Source organism: Netta rufina (genome assembly GCF_964035555.1).
Source record: "Netta rufina genome assembly, chromosome: 1".
In the NCBI taxonomy this organism is placed as follows: Eukaryota; Metazoa; Chordata; class Aves; order Anseriformes; family Anatidae; genus Netta; species Netta rufina.
Genome location: NC_140123.1, coordinates 23,560,876 through 23,580,428, shown reverse-complemented (window position 1 = coordinate 23,580,428; position 19,553 = coordinate 23,560,876). Strand labels below are relative to the sequence as shown.

Sequence of the window (19,553 nt, the reverse complement as noted above, 5' to 3'; positions counted from 1 at the left end):
CATTTTTGCAATGCCTTGGAGTAATTTAACGTGCTAACCTACAGGAAAGTAATGGAAAGTTTTCTGCTGGGCTGGCAAACTTAGATGAGTTTGTATACAGTCCAACCAAGTGCAAATGTCTGTGAAAAGCATCTCTTAGGGTTATTGGTAGGACCTTACACCTGTTTTGAGGGATAGGGTCATCTTTCCTTACCCCATAATCAGTATTTTCTGGTTGCTGATTCAGGCAAACTTACCAAGAATGGTGTCAGAGTAATTGTAAAACTGCCCCAGTGAACATCTCTAAATGTTGACATGGATTAAATTCCATCAAATGTCAGAACTGCTTTTCAAAAAAAGCAAGAAAACAGATGCATTTCTATTGAAAGATATTTAAGTCATGGAAAATAAACGGGGAGCTAAAGGGTCTGGAATGATGGTATTAGATTTGAGAATAACTAAGCATTACTAGCCAAGAGCAACTTAGTTATTAGCCAGATGATCTTGCTTCTGTATTAATGTTGCATAAGGCTGTTCTTACTGAAAGGCGAGAGTGAACAGTGGTGGTGTTCCTCTGTAAATACACAGAGTTAATCTCAAGTAGTTTTGAGAGCTCCTTGTCGCAGCATTGGCAGTACATCAGTATTTGCTGTGGAGATTAAGCAAGAGATCCCGATTTAAAAATAAAAAATGCTGAGATCAGTGAAAACAGCATATTATTTTGGTGTGTAGGTCTCCTTAGGCCAGAAACCTGCAGTGCCAGATGCCAATACAAATGTAGAACAGGATGACAAAAGCTGATTGCAGTTTAAGCATTTATCTGCCTTTATTATTACAAAATTAAAGCTGGCATGCTTGTGTTTGAAGTGCAGAGGTCGCTTTGCAGTAACTCCCTGCAGGGACATTTCCTCCAGGACAGCACAGCAGAGCAGGTGTTTTGGTGAGACATGTCTCCTGATGATATATGTTATCAGTCCTCCCTTTCCTGGCCGTGATATTGCTGTCATCTCCCTTTGTTGGATGCAGTGCTTCTGCAGCCAGAGCAAAGCAGGTCAGCTGTATGATCCAATGCAGAGCTGACATCCAAAAAGTGTTCAGTCTGGACCATCAGGATGAAATGAATTCTTAGAGCCATGCAGGACATAGGGTAAGGTGCAGCAAAACGTGCCTGGGAGAGGCAGAAGAGAAAGCTGCTTGTGCTGAATAATAGGAAACTTCATCAGACTGCAGTTTCATCAGTGGTTTAAATTTGCATTAGCTAATGGTGCTTCTGAAAAGAGCAGGAAGAGCTGCTCGTTCCTAAAGCTGCACAGCCTGCTCTTGCACTGCTACAGGTATTGGTAGCGTGATGCAAGGAACTTTATGCAGAAGCTGATCTTGGTTGGAAACCAAACGTTTTGTGGGATGGGTTTGAAGGTGAAATGAGTAAAGAATTACCAGAACTGCTGGTGTGAAAAGGGCTGTGTGTTTAGTGCAGATCCGTATGCAGGTCATACGTGCACTTGCTTTGCATACCATGGTTTGATGTGCAGACCTCTGTGCTTGAGCGGATGCTGTGCGCAGGCCCGTTGTGTACCACCAGATGCTCCTAAATGCTCTGTGAGGGCACTTTCCAGGCATGTAGAGCAGCAGAAAGATGCTTGAAAGTGAGTGTGAGGTGGCTGGCAAATAGGTCAAATCAGAGAGGAGCGGTCAGTGGTGGTGAATGAGAAGCGATAGGAAGGGTGGAATCAAGACTCCCAAAGCTTTGGTGTTAAAACTTTTGGCTTCTGTTTGATGCAGGAGATGAAGGAGTCGCAGGTCTGATGGTGGCAAAAACAAGGATGATGTGGGAACTGAACAGGAAAGAGAATTGTGATAAAAGCAATATATACATATAAATATCAGGAAGCATGAAAAAAGCACCCAGAATTATAACCAGAAAAACTCATCTATCTGTTACAGTGCTTTCCAGGAGGACCTGGCCTAAAATTTACTTAGAGATCATAATTAGTAGTAGAAATAAGAGGAAATAAAAAATAAGAGAAAAATAAGAGGAAAAAATAATAAATCTGAGGAAATTTTAAAAAATATATAAAAAATATATAAAAATATATAAAATTTATAAAAAATATATAAAAGAAAATGTCCACCATGTCACTCTTCTCCTTATTTTTAAATCTCAAGATTGCTAGGTCTATGCTATTTCTAGTTTTGACATCCATGTGTTTTTTTTCCCATCTTCTTGCATTTTTAATTTTTTTCTATGCTTTCTATTGTCTGCTTTCTCTCCATTCTTTTTCTCTTTTTCAAAAAGTTATCAACAGCTAAGTATGAAAGAGAGAAATAGACTTTGTAAATCATCAGACAGGTGAACTCTTTTTAGTCTGAAGATCAGATTTACAACCATTAAAGTTTTTCTACAGGCTGCACTATTGTGATATTTCAGCAAAATCTCTTTTTTATTACAGAAACTTCTCACTTTGATTCCACCATGGAAGGACTTCAGCTTGCAACCAAGGATTTTAAATGTAAGGAGTAACCTGGAAGAAAGTTACCCGTGTGACTTATTTTTGGTGTGAATCTGTGGCCATCTGTTGTTTTTTTTTTTTCCTCCACTGATACCAAGTTCTCTGTCCACATAACAAAAATCAAAATTGGGATAATTTTTCGTTATATAGTAAAAGGTCACTCTCTGACACCAGTTGGAATGCATCCCTTCTCTTCACATACGAGCATGATACGAGGAGACTGAAAGCAGCACGAAGGAGGTGTCTGTCCACATGAGGTGTGAACGTCAGGCTCTGGTGTTTAATCTGGGTCTGAGGGCTCCAGATTTTGCTACAGGAACTGGGACGTGAACTGGAAACGATGCCTGTCTGCAGGGAAAGATGTCTGTTTTTCTGTTTTTAATTAAGCGTCTTATCCTACTTCTGCCTGCTCTTACTTTTCATTTTGTTCCTGATAATTACCTCCCAATCTCATTATAATGTCAAGTGGAAGAAACCTTCATCAACCTCTTCTTCCCATTCTTTATTCCGTAGGTGCACAACTTACGCTGTTTTCTCCTGAAATGATGCTTCATGTTTCCCTCCAATTAGGTTCATTTGTGACTATAGATATAAGAAGAAAGTTGTGCTATAGATCTGATTCAAACACACTTGAGGAAAATTGTGTATGGTTTGCATTAGATGGATAAGACCTATAATTAACACCAGTAATTGGTGACTTGATGTTTGTTAGAGGTATTCCTTTTGCCATTGTTTTTACTTAAAAATCTTATGTGAGGAGAAATGTAAACTAAAAGCAGTTCTTTCCTTATTTTTTGTTTATGTTGGGTTTTTCCTTCAAAATTAAGGACTTTTCAACCAGAAAGTAATCTTACTGGTAACATTTCTGGGATAATTTCCTCAGTAACAGTATCACTAGTGGAGTGTGGGTTTCCTGAGGGAGATGAGCAGCAGAATTTGATGAGCATTTAAGAATAAAATCTAAAATTTTGCTCATGCAAATTTCTGTAAAAGGCCCACAGAGGTAGAAGAAATAATTACATACGTGAAGTGCGCTAAATTACCTAAGTGACAAATTTCAACCCATGTTTTAAAGACACTTTTTTTTTGTTTTGTTTTGTGTTTTCCCAAGGTGTAGTTAGATTCATCTGTGTTCTTTCTGTGGAGGTTGTAAACAGGGCCAGGCTTCTCTGCCAGCTCTCTCTCACTTTTCTGGAGAAGCACAAAATCGACCTGATGTATGGCTGTGGTCCCTAAAATGTTGCCAAATGTTCAGTGCATATATCTTGGAAGTGCTGTGATGCCTGGAAGCGGAGCACTGCAGGTTGGCCTTGATCATGATGCTGAAGTGTCTGGCACTTTCACCTGCAGAATGAAGGAAGCAACCACAAACTGGAGGAGGAAACCATAAAGCGAGGTGTGGTGTGAAGGACAAGAAAGAAAAGAGGCTGGTGGGGGCAGGGCAAGATCACAGAGGATGTCTATTTATGAGTAAAAGCAAGTCTACTTGCTGAAATAGCAAGTAGTGAAGGTGAGACAGGCAATAAAGAATGGAGGGAGGTGAAAAGAGAAATAATAATAAGATAGCATGGAGGAAAATGTCACCTGGGGACAAATATTGATATAGCTTACAAAAAAAGAAAAAATAATTAAGGAGAAAATTCATTTAATCAGAGCAATTAGGAGATAAACTTTCAATTTATAGACTTGTAAACTTATAAAATTTATAAACTAACTTTGTCAATTTTGAGATAAACTTTCATTGATAAGGCTGGAAAATTCTTTGTAGTGAGGAGGGTGACAAAAAAAACAAATACCACCGCACTTATGGTGAAAAGGGTGGGAGAAGATCAATGAGAAGAGAAACAGGCAAGTTTAGGTTGTGTGTACGTGTCAGAAATACTTCCCATTTCTGTAGCTTCTAGATCCAGAATATTTACCCATTTCTTCATTTGTTTCCTCTTTCTCATCTTTTGCCTACACCCTTTTCATTGTGTATCAGCTGAAAAGGCAGAGCCTGACTGAAGCTGCACTGAGATCTAAATTACCAGGGTCCCCCATTCTCTACTTAAATATTCCACATAAGCAGTTAAGTTTAGAAATACATAAATCTTTATGTTGCACCATTGGCAAAACTCAGAGACTGTACTTTTTGATGCATTTTTCATGCTTGTGTGTGTGATTTTCCCCTTTCCTTGGTTGGAAACATACTGCTCTTCTACAAGGAGCATATTATGGAAAATGTAATGGGGAGGGAGGTAATTCATGCTGGTCAGAACCTCAGCTATCAGGCTTAACCTGATGTACCGTGGCAGCAGAAAAGTCGATTTGGTTTCAAGAAAATGTCACTGAAGTGTTCCTATTTTCTTCTTACCTTTATTTATTGAGAAAGAATTCTGAACGCATATATTTTCTGTTACTGAATACTGCCCTTCCAGAATGCTTGAAATAAAAAGTTTTCAAAAATCCCACAGTATTTGTGTATGGACAAATTGTTTCATCTTTTAGAGAAGAGTGTTGCCTGATGGTAGGTTTGATTTGTGAAGTTTATGGATCTTATTCACTGCCACCTTTTTCCACTTGATTCAGCTAGTGGTGAAAAGTATGCTGGTTTCCTCAGATTTGCTTTCTCAAAGTAATTAAAACATTACTACAGTACTTGGTGTGCCACATCAGGGGGAACTAAGCTTTCCCATGGTGTGCAAACACCATCTTTAACACTATTTGCAGACTCTTAGAGCCAAAACTTCAGTTAAATGGACATGTGTCCCTGTAGTGTAGAGCCTGGTTTCTGACCAGACTGCAGCTGCTGGTTTGTATGGCTCTGAGAGGGCGACTGACACCACACCGAGTATTTTTGTTTTCAGTGGAAACTGTATTCTTTCTTTGTCTTGTGTGGCCGTAATGTTAAAGCAGGTCAGGCTTTCTTTACAGAAAATAAATCACGTTAAACTCGCTGTGGTTTCTCATGTGATAATGCATATGGAGAAAAAAGAGGGAAGCTGAAGTGAGCTTGATGCATGGGGTTGCTTATGCAATGCAGCAGTTACTTAGCTGTGGCTGCCTGGAATCCTCGCCTACTTTTGGGTGGAATCCAATAAAAAAGAAAGAAAACGAAAGGAATAAAATAGATCCTAAAGCTGGGGTACTGTTGGCAGCTCTGGCGTGCTGTGGTGACAGAGCCTGCGGGGCAGAGTACGGGGGGCCAGAAACTGGGCCTGGGGCTTCGCAGCACCGGCAGCATCGCCCCCCACCTTGATAACGTGCAAATTAATTAATTTTTAGTAACCACAGCCGGCCCCCCGCGGGCAGCCCAGCCCTTCCCTGTGCGAGGCCTCCCCGGGAGGGGCCGGGGCCGGCTCCCCGCCGCCTCCCTCCCCCTTCCGGGCCGGGCCCGGCCCTCGCACGACCGGGACCGATCCGGGCCGGGCCCCATGGACGAGCGGCTGCTCCGAGCCCTGGGGGGGCTCAGCCTGCAGCCCCCGCCACGGAGGCGCTTCGGCAAGAGCCTGGTGCTGCTGCGGGGCCTGCCCGGCTCCGGGAAGAGCACGCTGGCCAGGTAAGGGCTGGGAAGGGGGCTGGTGCCGTGACAGCTGCTTAGGGTTCCTTTAGGGTTCCTTTAGGGTTCCTTTAGGGTTCCTTTAGGGTTCCTTTAGGGCTTTGCCTCGCAGGGTCTTGGCTCCCTCAGGCTGGTGGAAAGCAAGGAGCCAGCCCTCGGGCAAGGTGCTAGAGCTGAGCCCCAAATGGCCCGGGGTGGTGCCAGGGGGTCCTCTGCTTGCTCCAAAACCTGGAAGGAGCGAGGCTGGGCTGCGAGATGGAAATAGGGTTATGACAGCCACCTCGGGGGCTTCTCTGGCCGGGAAGGGGAGCAGGAGCCTCGCGGAAAGCTCAAAAATGCTTCAAAGCTTCGCTGCTCCAGCCACGAGGAGCTGCGTTAAGGACACACAGCCCAGTGCGTGGGGCAAGGTTCCCTTCCTAATTTTTAAGGGATTAGTGCCCAAAGGTGCGTTGCCAGTAAGCCCCGAAATCACTACAGCCAGGCTATTTGTTGTTCTGTAAAATTACCAGGCTAAGGCTTTTTTATTTTGTGGTCGATTGCCGACGATAAAGCAGTTCCTCCGTCTCGCAGCGAGAATTGCCAAGGGCTGCGACTTCTGGTTTCGAGTTGTCTGAGCCCCAGTGGTGTGGGAGAGAGGCAGGAGAGGCTCCAGGACTGGTGAAAAATTGGTGGAAAAGCCCCGAGGGGAGTGCTGTGGGGTGGCACCACAGCCTGCCCGACCCCATAGCCACAGCCTGGTATCACGATCAGCCTGGTATCGCGACCAGCCTGGTATCCCAAAGCTCCTGGTGTCTCCCTGCTCTCCACCAAAAGGTGGACGTTCACCGTGGGCTTCCCTCCGGTGAGGAGAGCGTGCCAGAGTGAACGGAGGGATTTTGGGAGACGTATTCTCAGCCAATGCAAATAACTCGCCTCCTTTTTTTCAGGTCAAAACACGAGTTTAATTATTAATAGTGGATTTGCAGAATAAATCGTAAACATTGTTTTAGTCCCATGTAAAGGGAAGGCTTGAAGAAGTTGTTCTGCATCTAGCCCCTGCTGATTGTATCATAAACACTATGTGGCTCAAAGGGCAGCTGTGAGAGCTGCCTGTAGCACCTCTCTGTTAGCTCTGTCAGATTACAAAAGGACTGTGCCAAGAAATTTTTGAAATTTGTTCTTTCCAGCATCCCACACTGCGTATCTTTTGGTGTTGGCAATTGTAGTGTGCTAGGCAGGAATATGTTTGTAGAGAATTAGTACAACAAGCATGGTGCGAGATCCTATTGGTGAGGAAAGGTGAGATTTACTTTAAAAATTTGCAGGTAAGCTAATTTTACCCATTCAAATTCATTCTCTCTGACTTTTTTCACTCACACTGTCATGCTCAAATATTTGCAAGCATCAGGGTACATGTGCACAGGTGGTGTGGCCAAAATCAGCAAGGACAAGGTCCTTCAGCAGCCCCATTTTTGCTTTTTCTTCTAGGTTCTTCTTGGTAGTGGTGACAAAGTGGCTTTTTTATGCCCTCTAGCAGTTACCATGATGCCATTTTTCATGAATCTTAGGCAAGATTTTTGGCTGTTATTTTTGTTTTCCCACTTTGGGTGCCTTTACAGCTACAGCTCTCTCCCTTTTGGAAAGAGGAGGATGGCTGCAGGCTAGCAGGACCTGCTGGCCATCCTCCTGCTCTCCTGTCTCCTAGTGGCAAGTCATTGCTCTGTATCAGTGTGTGGGTGACGAGCACGTTTCCCAGTTTCATAGCTGTTAACTCTGCTCTTGGTTATCAGCATATGCCATTGTTTTAACCTTTGCTCTGTTGTTTCTTCTGGTGCTTTCACACACGTCTCCGTTCATTCATTATTCATGTCAGCTACTATTTCTGTTGCAAGCTGTGTGCCTTTACAGCGCTCAGAAATGTCATGAACCGTGAATGTTATCACCAGTGATACTGCAACTCGCTGATAGAGCATCCCCTTGTCGGTTTGTTGCACCAGACTATTGTCCAGGAGCAGGCTAGGGCTCAGGGCTTGATTCCCTGACCTTTCATTATCACCTGGCACTGTTTGGATACAGCTTTGTAAGATATAATTACAGCATCTTTTCCAATCATACCACTGTTAAGGATGCACATCCCTGAGCCACCTATTTATTAGGTGATCCTAACTGGTGCCCTCTAATCATTCACTGTACATCATCAGAGGCAACTGCTAAGAAAACATGTCTGAGGTGCAGTAGTACGTTCAGCTTACAAAACATCTCCAAAAATCAAGTGAGCCACGTGCAGGCTCATATCTGCTTCCACAACAGACTTTGTTTGTGGTGGAAACGCGCAACTCAACATAACACGTAACCTATTTAACAGTTTTGCTCAAGCACTAGGCTGGGCACGATCAAATATGTAACTTCACAACTTCTACTGTTGATTTACCACTTGAAATAGGATCCGTTTTGTGCTCCCTTATGAAGCATAAAGTGAACAGTCATCCAGAACAGGTGATGAAGACACAGAAGGGAAAAATACATTGGCACTGAGGAATCGGTGCTTGGCATAGGCTTTGTCTTCTCCAGTCCTCTCTGCTGCATTTGTCTGGTTCCTCCCTTCACCTCCAGTCCCTTCTCCAGCCCTGCCATGGGTAGGATCCCGAATCAGCCTGTCCTTTGTCACCAGGATCCCAACCCTACGGGAGAATTGCAGCACAGTTCATGGACTTTGCCTATTAGCTCTGCAGCTCCTGCTTCCAGATGGTAACACACTGTCAACATCTACCTGTATATACAACATGCTCGTGCTTCAGGTCCTTCTGAACGTGTTTATCGACAGGCACAGCACGGCTGCTGCTCGTGTCCTGCCGGTGAGACGTGGAGGCACTGCTGTGCTGCCTGGCAGCCCTGTGCCAGGGCAGAGTCCTCAGGGCGCTCACTGCAACTTACCAAAACACTGCAGGCAGCTGACAGCACTGTGCGTGTGCTCTGGTTCTCATTTTTCTCATTTTCTGCCAAAACTGAATGCTGAAAAGCCACAGGAAGGCTTTTTGTTAGTGAGCAGAACAAGTGGCTGTATGCAGTGCTAGCACACAAACGTTAGGATCTGCATTACGTTGGAAGGAGGTTGTATCTTGAGACTCTAGCAGGCCTAAGATCTGCCTGGCACACAGTTCTGTTAGCTTTTATGAAAGCAGAAAACACTCCTGCCAGTCTTTTTACCAGACTGAATATCGGGCATCCATTCACTCCCAGAGTTTCTGATGGAAAGACGTGACAGCCTGTGAAATGCAGACAGGGGCTTTCTTTTCTCCAGTGACATCGTTAGTGGAGGTGGGGACTTCTCTCAAGTCCTGTACTTGTATCCAGCTAGTTGAAATCATGGCTAGTAATTTTATGGTCTGTGAGGACAGAAATATCTCCAGTTAAAATCAGAATTGATCGTTTGAAAGCACTGAAGATGCTATTAATAAACTGGCTACTTCAAGAACTGTATAAGTCATGGGAGCAGGTCCTCATATAAATAACTTAGAAGGCTTCAAAACCCCTCTCTGTTAGCTCATGGAGCTGTATTTTCAACAGAAATATTCTTTTTTAGTAGTTGCAACCATGGTAAACCTGAACAGGGTGAAGAGTAGAGGTGAATGCACCGAGAGCCTGCGCTGGTCGGAGGCGTCCCTGCAGCTGCTGACGACGCTGGAGCCTCTGCGCACACCGAGGGCTCCCGCAGGGTTTGAGCAGTCCCCAGGCCTGCCAGCAGTTTGCTGCTTCTGTGCCATAAGCATCTGAAAACCTTTTTTTTTTTTCCAGTTGCATCAGTCTAACAAGGTACTTCACCTAGCTTGGAAATCTGCTTCCCCCTGGGAAGGGGAAAGAAAGGCACGAGAGCAGACTTGTGCCTGTAACAGACCATATTAAAACTGCTGCAAGGCAGCTGCAGTACGGAGCAATTAAATATCGTGTAGGCTAATTAATACTGAACTTTTGACAGATACTGTTTATCACAATGCAGTGCTTAAAGTCCAGTGGCTTTTCTTCAGTGCAGACGTAGCCTGTAAGTACCCTTTGATCTTGCGAAGAGATTTCTTTTTTCTTTTCATCCTTAGCGTGGTTTACACTTACTGATCTAACTGCAATGGGTGCTGCTCAGAATTTATTAATAAATAACACTGGGCACAAATCCTCCTATTTAGTATATTTAGCTCCAATACAAGCATTATTGTTGCATAGAGTGATCAGGAGTCTAATGGGATAATGTAAAACCTTTATTCTACACCAACCTCTGGTCCTATGTAGATCTCAATGGCTGTAGTTTCAAGCAAAATATCAAAGTGTCTTGGGTGCAAATGAATTTATTTTTATTTTTTGCAAGTGAAGTTAAAAGGGACAGAACAAACAGAATGGAACCAGGTGGCAGGAAAGAGCTGTAAGCTTTGGAGTCAGTTTGGTTGTGGAAAAACAAGTGTTAAAGACAGCAAAACAAGCTTAATGTTTTGTTATGTTGCTATTAGTGTGGTTTTATTTGTTTAGTCTGAGTATAGTAAACGTGACAGTAATCCATAGCTCTGAACACATCTTGTGCCATATTTTTCCTCCTTTGAAGTCCCAGTTTTATCTGCTTTATTACCAGGGATATGAAGATAGTAAACTGAATGTGCAGGTAATCACACACTGCTTAAGTTGCTTACATATCAAAGCTCTCTGTTAGCATTTAAAATGCTAAAAAGTATTTTAAAATTTTGCACTGTGATAACATTTTGAAAGGAAATACAGAAGAAGAAAAACATACTGAGATCTTTTATTAATATGTACAATTTTATGTGCATCTTAATAGGTAAAGGGACAACATGTTTTAGCACAATCAGCTTTTTAGAGAAGAGATTTTGATGCAGATGGATGAAACAGGAAAGGTAAGGTACTGAATTACTGAGAGCTAAATTTATCAGTGTGTCAGCGTGAGAGCAAACAGATAAGCATTAGGTGCTCACATGCTCTTCGTGATAAGAATTATTTGCATGGGACCAAAACTAAAGTTTTGTGTTTTTTTTAAAAAAAAAAACTTTTTTTTGGATCTGTTTGTCCAGCAGTAATTAGGTAAATAAAACATCTCTTCTGAGCTAGGAGATAACTATGTGTTAAAAGGTATGTAACTTAGTGGCTGCAGCACAGAGCAGTGAGGTTGGCCTTGGCTGGTCAGCCAGCAGCGAGTCTCTGCTCCCTGTGGCAGTGGCTACCCCAAAATAACACGAATTAATCAGCAGATGGTGGAAATTACAGCGCAGGTGAAACAAGTCAGAAGTCAGCCTTGGTTCAAGGAAAAGCAAAGTGCAATCCGAGTGAGGAATTGCTGCTGGCAGGCAGGTTAGGATGAAATTGGTAGGTAAATGGCTGGAGTCGAGCTCGAGACGACAGAATTAAGCCTTTTCTGTCTGCCCGTCTGGTTTTTTGCCGATAACCTAGAAGGACCTTTTCCCCTGCCGTTGCTCAATTAGATAAGGCATTGAGAAATTGTTGTTCTGGAGCTTACGGGGATGGAAGAGAAGCGTTTTATCGAGGACGCTGAAATGAGTCACAGACTGAAGACCATGTGTGGCGTGAGATAGCAGGGCAGTGACGTTCGTGTCTGAGAGTCACAAGGCTTCTGGACTGGCCTTACTTTCTTCTGTCTTGGCTTCTGGGGCCCTGACAAGATAAGGGAGCAGTGAGGTGATGCCGTGGGCTCTCCCTGGCTTCTTGCAGAGATTCCCTCCCTCCCTCCTCCTCCCAACACTCCCTTGACTGACAAAGTGAACAGTTCAGCCTATGGACACAAATAAGATGAAAACACACAAACAGAAACCCAGTTTTGCATTAAGATTTCTTTTTAATGTTCCCTGAGGACTAATTTGCAGGAAGAACCCTTCAAATTCAAGCCACCACATCAGGAGCATTTTCATTCCTTAGCCTCCTGAAAGGTCAGCCTGCAGCAAGACACCACCAGATCTCGTCCCAGCTGTGAGTGGACATGGTTGTGGGACACACGTCAACATGAAGAGAAGGGGGTTGCCCTTGGCTGTTGACCACAGGGGACCTCCTTTATGGATCTGCTGCATCTGAGGTGGCCAAGCCAGGCAATGCAAATTTGTCTGTGAAACATTAAAAAATGGAAATCAAAGAAAAATGACTCAACTCGACAAGAAGAGGGCAGAGTAAACAGAGACAAGTGAGAAAGAGAAAGAACCATAAAATAATAGGAAATGTTGACTAATCCCTCTCATACTTGTTTGTACATTAAAGGAAAGGAGCTACATGCTTTACAGCCAGAGAAAGAAGAAGAAGAACAAAGAACAAGACAAAGCTGATAATACAGACAATCCTTACTAAATGACCAACCATTCCTCCTTATTATCTTCAAAAATATTTCTGTAGTGAAACTCCCGTAAGAGAATTGCCTTTTAAGACTCACTTCCATGGGATTAGCAGTATTTTTTAAAATGTATGTTCATACCTTCTCAAATAACTCAGAAAATTGAATTTATTATTATGATTAAAGACTCGTGTTGGCGGTCCATTGTGGATCTCTCTGCTGAATTAAAGAAATCAAACATGCCTTTAAGCTCCTGCATGCTCACCTACTGATTACATTATTTTCAGATCTCTTTAATCTGGGATTTTCCAAACAAAGGACTGTGCAAATTTGCAGAGCAGTCATACAGCTCTTGATGTAATGTTCTTTGTTAAAGGCATGTGTTTGCACATCCTAATCCTTCTTTCATTGTGGTTTTTGTTTTCCAGACAACTGAAGTACGACTATCCCAGTGCTGTGGTTCTTAGTACTGATGACTTCTTTACTAGAAATGGTGTGTACGTGTTTGAGCCTGACTTCCTAGAGGATGCACACAAGTGGAACCAAAAGAGAGGTGACTGAAATCGATCCAGTCTTTTGTCAGCATAGTTTTGCTTTTCAGTATGTCTTCAAATTGAGCCCCCAAATAAAAATATCTCAAAGTAGGTGAAGTTCATGGTGTATTGGTTAAAATATATTTGCCACTTCTGATATTATTTTGTAGCATTAAAGAGAGGAATTTAAAATGAATTAATGTTGGTGATAGTTACTGGTTTTGGAAATAGAACTGACTCTGAGGTAGCCCTGCTAAAGCTTGATTAACAGCAGGTGGCATGCAAATGCCAGCACTGCAGCTGCTCAGCACAGCTGTGTGCCTGGCATGGTGCAGACTGCACCTTCTTAGGTGTCTGTCCTGACCTAGAAGTGGGTGGCAGTGAGGAATTAGTGACAGGCAGGAGGAAAACTTCCAAACCTCCATAATCTGAGAATGAAATGACCTACGTGGCTAGCTGAGAGAGAAAAATGTCACATATATTGGAGGCCGTGCTCTGAACTCAGTTATAGCATTGGCAAACGTACCTTGGGATCATAAAACAGACATCTTTTGCAAATAATGGTCTCTCATACTTGCTGTAAATACCTAAATGTGTCTAAATGTGTTCACACAAGTTTCAGATCTTGCTACTGAGCACAGCCACCAGCTGCATCACCTGCAGGAAACACCTGCTGGGTGCCGACCTCTGCTTGCTTTTGGGTGGTAGCTACAAACCCAAGTCCGGCAGGGAGCCAAGCGTGCTAGGAGTGGGCAAGGAAAGGACCCTTCTAGGCTAGGAAGACCTGGCTCAGTCTGTTACTTAATACGTTTTAGCTTTACTTGATGTGTTACATTACAGCACGCAAAGCAATGAAGAATGGGAAAAGCCCGGTTATTATTGATAACACCAACATCCATGCTTGGGAAATGAAGCCGTATGTGATGATGGTAGGGAAAGCTATGATTTATTGCTTTTACACGCTTAGCTCTGACATTGAAGAGGTGATCTGACTGAAACAATTCTTAACAAGGCTAAAACTAATGACTTCCATTTTCCCTCAGTCCTCTAATTATAGTTAATAATTTATATTGCGAAGACATAGGGGAAAAGGTGCCTATGCAATTATTTTATCTAGCCAGCTATACACCTCAGTGAAGGCAAAATTATTAGAAAGATTAATGATCTTTGAACTTGCCCTGTAGCTTCTTGGCAATCAGGCAATCCTTAATAGTGACATGAGTGTGACAGTTTCCAAACTGTTGAATCTGAAACTGACCAAATCTAAGAGTTTCCAAAGTTAACAAATATATCAAAATTTTAGTTTATGACTTGTGAAAAATACATCAGAAAGAGTCCTTGAAGGGTGCATTCAGTATCTCTTTTTAGTAGTGCTGGCAGGCATAGCATTTATTGCCAATATCTAGCACAGTTTCATAGTCTGGCCTGCCTGATAACATCACACTCATGCTTATGCACAGCTGTAAGTTCTTGGGTTCCGATCACGTTAGAAAAAAAATTTGGGTCAAGGTATTGCTTTTATGGGAGCTCAGAAGAGGCAAGAATTAATAGTGGTGTTGGAAACCCTGGACATGTTACTGTGCTGGAGGAAGTTGTGAATGCTTCTGGGTGACCATGAAGCAAGTGAGAGATCAGAACTAGAGGTGTACGAGATGTAGAAAGATCAGGAGTCCCCTGCCTCCTTTCTGCTACTACATAATGTCTTCAGGAGGCAGTGTTCACACCTCCAAATCAAATCCCAAAAGCAATCAATAGCTGTGTTAGCTAAATATATATATACACATATACATATAGATGTATATGTATACACATATGGAGATACAAATATGTTGCTTTACCATGAAAAAAAAATCAAGACCTGTAGGTTCAGTGCCTGGAAATAGCACGACACTCCCAGAAGCTCCAGCTTGGCGCAGCCGACCTGTGGCTCTTGAACCTTCTGTGACTGCCACAGAGCTCCCATGGCAGAGCCCCATTGCCGCGGGGAGCAGGGTGCTGGGGGAATGTGGAGGCAGGGTGTGCTGGGAGACCCAAAGCCTTTGGTGTAAGGGGGAATGGACTGGCAGGGAGTCAGACCAGCACCGTGGTGGGAGCCGTGGTGAGCTTCTTCCTTCTGGCTCCTGGAGATGCAGGATACATCTCTTAACCCAACAAAATTCTCGGGGGGGGGGGGGGCTGGAAAATTGGCTAATCCTGGGTTTGGTGGCCCTAAATCTAAAACTTGTGTGTACTTCTTCAGGCACGTGAAAATAGCTACGAAGTTATATTCCGGGAACCAGATACACCCTGGAAGTTCAATGTTCACGAACTGACAAGGTACAGCTTTTTCTCTTTGGTGCAGCAGACAGCTTCTCACTTCTGTGCTCTGAGAAAAGCCAGCACTTCTCCTCTTCATACCCCCTGAAATGGTCACCTGGTAAATGACAATGAAAGGGCGTGCGTACTTCATTCAGGCTGAGCCATTTCTGCTGTGTAATTATTTGAAACAAGTCAGCTTTTGCAGTAGCCTGCCAGGACTGTAAGGCTAACTCAAACACCTGCAGTTTGGGGCAGCATTTTGGCAAATGATTCAGGGACATCTGAAAGTTGCTTCCAGTACCTTCAGCACTGGCTGCAGGTTTCCTGATACCAGATAAACGTCCTAGCGATACCCTAGGTTCTCTAGGTACCTAAATCTTTAGTCCACAAGCCATGAGCAGTGTAAATCTCCTGTAAGAAGGCAGGTAGCTCTTGCCAGAGCTCTGTTCATGCATCCTATACGCCCCCGGTAAGGCACAGGATGTCAGTCTTGAAGGACATCACCATTCCCAGCTGCTTGGGCAGAAAAAAGGCAGGAGTATGGGCTGGTTTGCTCTGATCAATTCCGGTTCTGCATCATCTTTGCAGTTGTGCTGGTTGCTGACCCCAGGTGCACACTGCCCATGTGTAGGGCACTGGCTGCTGGTGGCTCTCATGCCCATGACAAGTGGGGATGCTGCAGCTGGAGACCTGCTGCATTACTTTCACCTTAATTCCACTGGAGGAAAACAAAACCAAAACAAAACATTTTGAGCACTCCAGGATTTGCACACAGCAAGACTTTGAAAATGCAGCTGCAAGACAACGTCACACTAGCTCACTAGTAGGGCCCTATGGAGATAAATGGTAAAAATAAAGCTATTCAGAGCTCACGAGCTCACAGAGACACAGAAGTAGCAGGTAGTCTTTGGAAAGTTTCTGGTTTGTCCAGAAACCCCTGCATGGCTGAGCATACTGCTCCCCTCTTCCCAGGCCTACTTTCATTTATATATTTGCCATGGAGTCACTGTGTGTGGCCACGGGTAGCTTCCATTACAAACAGTAAAGTCCTACACGTTTCACTTTCCACTTCTTTCCCCTTATTTTTATAGAACAGAACCATTAAGGTTGGAAAAGCCCTCCAACATCATCTGGGCCAACCATCCCCCTGCCGCCAGTATCACCCACTAAACCATGTCCCTAAAATCATGTGCAATGTCTCCTCTCCTCCCTACCTCATCTTGTGTTCCTATTGAGTCTTCCCCCCTCTGTTTTCACATACGGAGACCAAACCTGTGTTTCACAGGTGCAAATTCCCAGCTTTTCTCCCCAACTTCCCTAGTCTCCATGCTTCCTACAGAGCCACCAGCAGCACCACCTCCCCCACCATCACTTCTGCCCATTCTGCATCACATGAGGGATGATTTTTTTTCCCCACATGCACTCAGCTAAAGCAACAACAGATGTGTGACCTCCACACCTGTTACAAGTCAGTGCCTGGGCTATCCACAGCCAGAAGTATGAAAGCTCATCCTGGTGCTAACAAGCTGGTGGCTCCAAAACCCAGCAATATTCACATAAAATAAGATACAGGTCTTGTACCTAGCTCTTTCTCACCTGGCTGTTTCAGTGCATTCGCCTAACCTCTTCTGGCCTTGCTGCCCACAAAAATATGCGGGTTACTTTTTCCAGCAGTCCCTACAGTATTGTCGAGAGGCAGGTGGCTGCGACCAATGGTTTAGCCAAAAAACAACAGCTAGAAAAGGCTCACCAAGCACCAGGAGCGATGTCCAGCAAATGCAAGCCAACCTGTAACACATTTCTGCTACCGTTGCCTCTACAGAAGAAATATCCACGACGTCCCGCGGCAAAAGATCCAGCGGATGAAAGAGGAATACGAGCACCACGTCACCTTCCACAGCGTTCTCCACGCCCAGCAGCCCGGCAGAGACGACAGAAGCGCCACGGGACCAAGCCCAGCTCACGGCCTGGGTGCCCACCACAGCCCCCCGCCGGGCTGCTCACACAGACCGCGCCCGGCACGCACGCGCACCCTGCCATTTCGCTGAGGGGTGGAGGCCTCTGCGTGTGTTTTAATTATCAGGGGATCAAAGTCTCTAGTTTTACTTTATTTTTTTAAACTAAACTGTTTTATATTCTTGTATTTTCCTACTGCATTTCAAAAGCAGACTTCTGGTTCTTAAAAGTCTTTACATGGCGCTAGATTATGATCTCACAGATCTTCCTGGCTGATTGCCCTCTTATCTCTGGCACAAACTGCATGCCCTCATCCTTCTTCCTTCACTAAAATTCATTCTGGCTTATGGTAAAATTTGTTGGCTGGGCCTCACTCTTTTTTTTTTTTTTTTTTTTTTGCATTGCTGTAACTGCTCAGAGCACTGAATGCTCTTAGTTTTTTTTTTTTTTTCTTACAGCCCACGTGGCCAATTCCTTCTCCATGCAGTGGTCACTTCTTGCAGTTTTGCTCCTGGATAATCCTTTCTGTCTTCCCCTTCTTGTCTGGCATGTTTTAACTGCTAACTTTCAGAGAGGCAAAGTCAATCATGGAAAAGGTGGTTTTAAGAGAGCGTAGTAAGATTTGGTGCTCTTCTGCATCTCCGCATCTGCTGCCTGCATCTATGCTGTTCTTACCTTAGCACTAACACAGCCAAACAGCATCTCCAGCCTGAAGGAGGAAAACTTTAATGCTTTAAACATCATCTTGCGAAGACAGAGCAGAGGAGGCAGCGTTGTTTCCTGAAGGAAAGATCGGTACTGGGTGAGCGTTTGCAAACTTGAAGGTGGCACCAGGCTGCAGAGGCAGCTGTAAATAGGCAAAGCACGAGGCTGCTGCCTACCTGAACTCAGGACAAAGGGTATTGCACAAAATGACAACTTGAGAAAGGAGGGGGAAAAAAGTGTTTGTAAGAGAAGAAATTGACCCCTTCTGCCACGCAGTGCAGAGAAGCCATTGACTGATGGCTGGATGAGGAAAAGAAGCAATCCTGCAGGAGTTCCAAAAAACTTTTAAAATCCTGTTGATAGGTCTTTGTCAACAGGGCTCATGAAACATTATTGTAAAACTCAGCATTTGTGATGGCAATTTTCTGTAAGTAGGTGCAGAACTACACTGCCACCTGGGCAGTGGCTGTAGAAGAGGGCAGTAGCAAGGTAGCTGGCAGTAGGAAATGAGGAAATGAAGGAAATGAAGCTCACCCAGATCATGAAGAAACACAGGTGCAGCTGCTGCTTCTCTGCCAGTCTAGTGAACAGAAGCATCAAGGCGTATGTTAGTCCTGTGTGAAAGCTAAGCTGGCTGTAGGAGTCTGTATAAAGCAGTAGGGGTAGGATGAATTAGTTTCTATTTTTATTTTTTAACTCAGGCTGCACGTAAAGCAGCACTGTCACCACTGTAAATACTTGTTCATTAAGGGGTGTAGGACACCTGCAGCATTGCACAAAGTTTTTAAGTGAAGCCGCTGCCACCCTCTTACATTCCCCAGTCCCACCGCAGTGCCCAGCTTGGCTGTGGGAGATGCCCTCAGCCCGGCACTCGAGCCAAGTTACAGGCACAGGACTGCAGGAAGGTCACCAGGAGGGAGCTGCTGCCTTCCTCCTTTGACACCTGAAGGGCGAGGGCAGGACAACGGCATAACTAAACCATGGAGTCAGAGCCTGCCATGCAGAACTGCTTCTCTTGTGCAGAAGCTCCAGTTTTGAAAATCTTCACCTGCAGAACTTAATGAGAAAGAAACCATGAACAGAAGTACTAACTCCCTCCTGGCAGAAAGAACGTGGGATGAAATTAAGGGCCTGGCTTTCTTTCATAACATTCTGGCTTAAAGTAGTACCTCTAACTAAGACCAAGGATTTATTATTACTACTTTAAATTTTTTTTTTTACTATGAATCAGTCATAATTATAGTTCTTTTCTAAAAGTTTTAGCACTGCACGGAAATTTTAAGGAATTATGGTTTACATAATTTTAAGGAATTATGGTTTACAGAACCATGGCAGAATTACAGAGGAGTATTTCGGAATTAAGCTGCTGTGTTTGGTTCCAATAAATTTAGACAATTGTTGATTTTGCCCTGTGCTACTTCTGACAAACAACTACGCTAATGCCACAGCTGGTAACAAAAGAGGTTGCTTGAGATTGAAACAAAGACCCTGCCAGAATTCAACAATACATCAGAATCAAAGTGATGGGTTATAAAACCTCCAGCCAGAGTGATGCTAGTGTATGCGATGTTTGTGTGAGAACTGTATGATTATTCAGCTCCAAATCATTTGTCCTGCAGCTGAAATGCCCTGAGGATTTTTTTGTAATATAACTTTATTAAATACAACCAGGATCTAATGTACAAAGTAAAAATCATTTAAACTTGAAATATATACAATACTGT

The 19,553-nt window shown here is 43.8% G+C and overlaps 2 protein-coding genes across 5 annotated transcripts in view; both read left to right on the top strand.

Moving 5' to 3' along the window:
• Positions 1 to 4,899, top strand: part of N4BP2L2 (NEDD4 binding protein 2 like 2) — a 46,019-nt gene extending 41,120 nt beyond the window's left edge. For both annotated transcript variants that reach the window (XM_084294377.1, XM_084294376.1), the window contains one exon: positions 2,430 to 4,899. The gene's annotated coding sequence lies outside the window, so the exon portion shown is untranslated. The remainder of the gene's footprint in view (positions 1 to 2,429) is intronic.
• Positions 4,900 to 5,686: 787 nt separating this feature from the next.
• Positions 5,687 to 19,512, top strand: N4BP2L1 (NEDD4 binding protein 2 like 1). 3 transcript variants are annotated; one of them, XM_084294036.1, is made up of 5 exons: positions 5,687 to 6,027; positions 12,766 to 12,890; positions 13,711 to 13,799; positions 15,110 to 15,186; positions 16,991 to 19,512. In XM_084294036.1, the coding sequence occupies exons 1-5, from the start codon at positions 5,903 to 5,905 to the stop codon at positions 17,214 to 17,216; spliced, it is 642 nt and encodes a 213-aa protein (XP_084150162.1). In that variant the 5' UTR covers positions 5,687 to 5,902; the 3' UTR covers positions 17,217 to 19,512. The 3 variants fall into 3 exon arrangements, with proteins under 3 accessions (XP_084150162.1, XP_084150164.1, XP_084150163.1); XM_084294038.1 differs by lacking the exon at positions 5,687 to 6,027 and adding an exon at positions 10,830 to 10,901 and having other exon boundaries at positions 16,991 to 19,510; XM_084294037.1 differs by lacking the exon at positions 5,687 to 6,027 and adding an exon at positions 11,233 to 12,466 and having other exon boundaries at positions 16,991 to 19,508.
• The last annotated feature ends 41 nt before the right edge of the window (positions 19,513 to 19,553 follow it).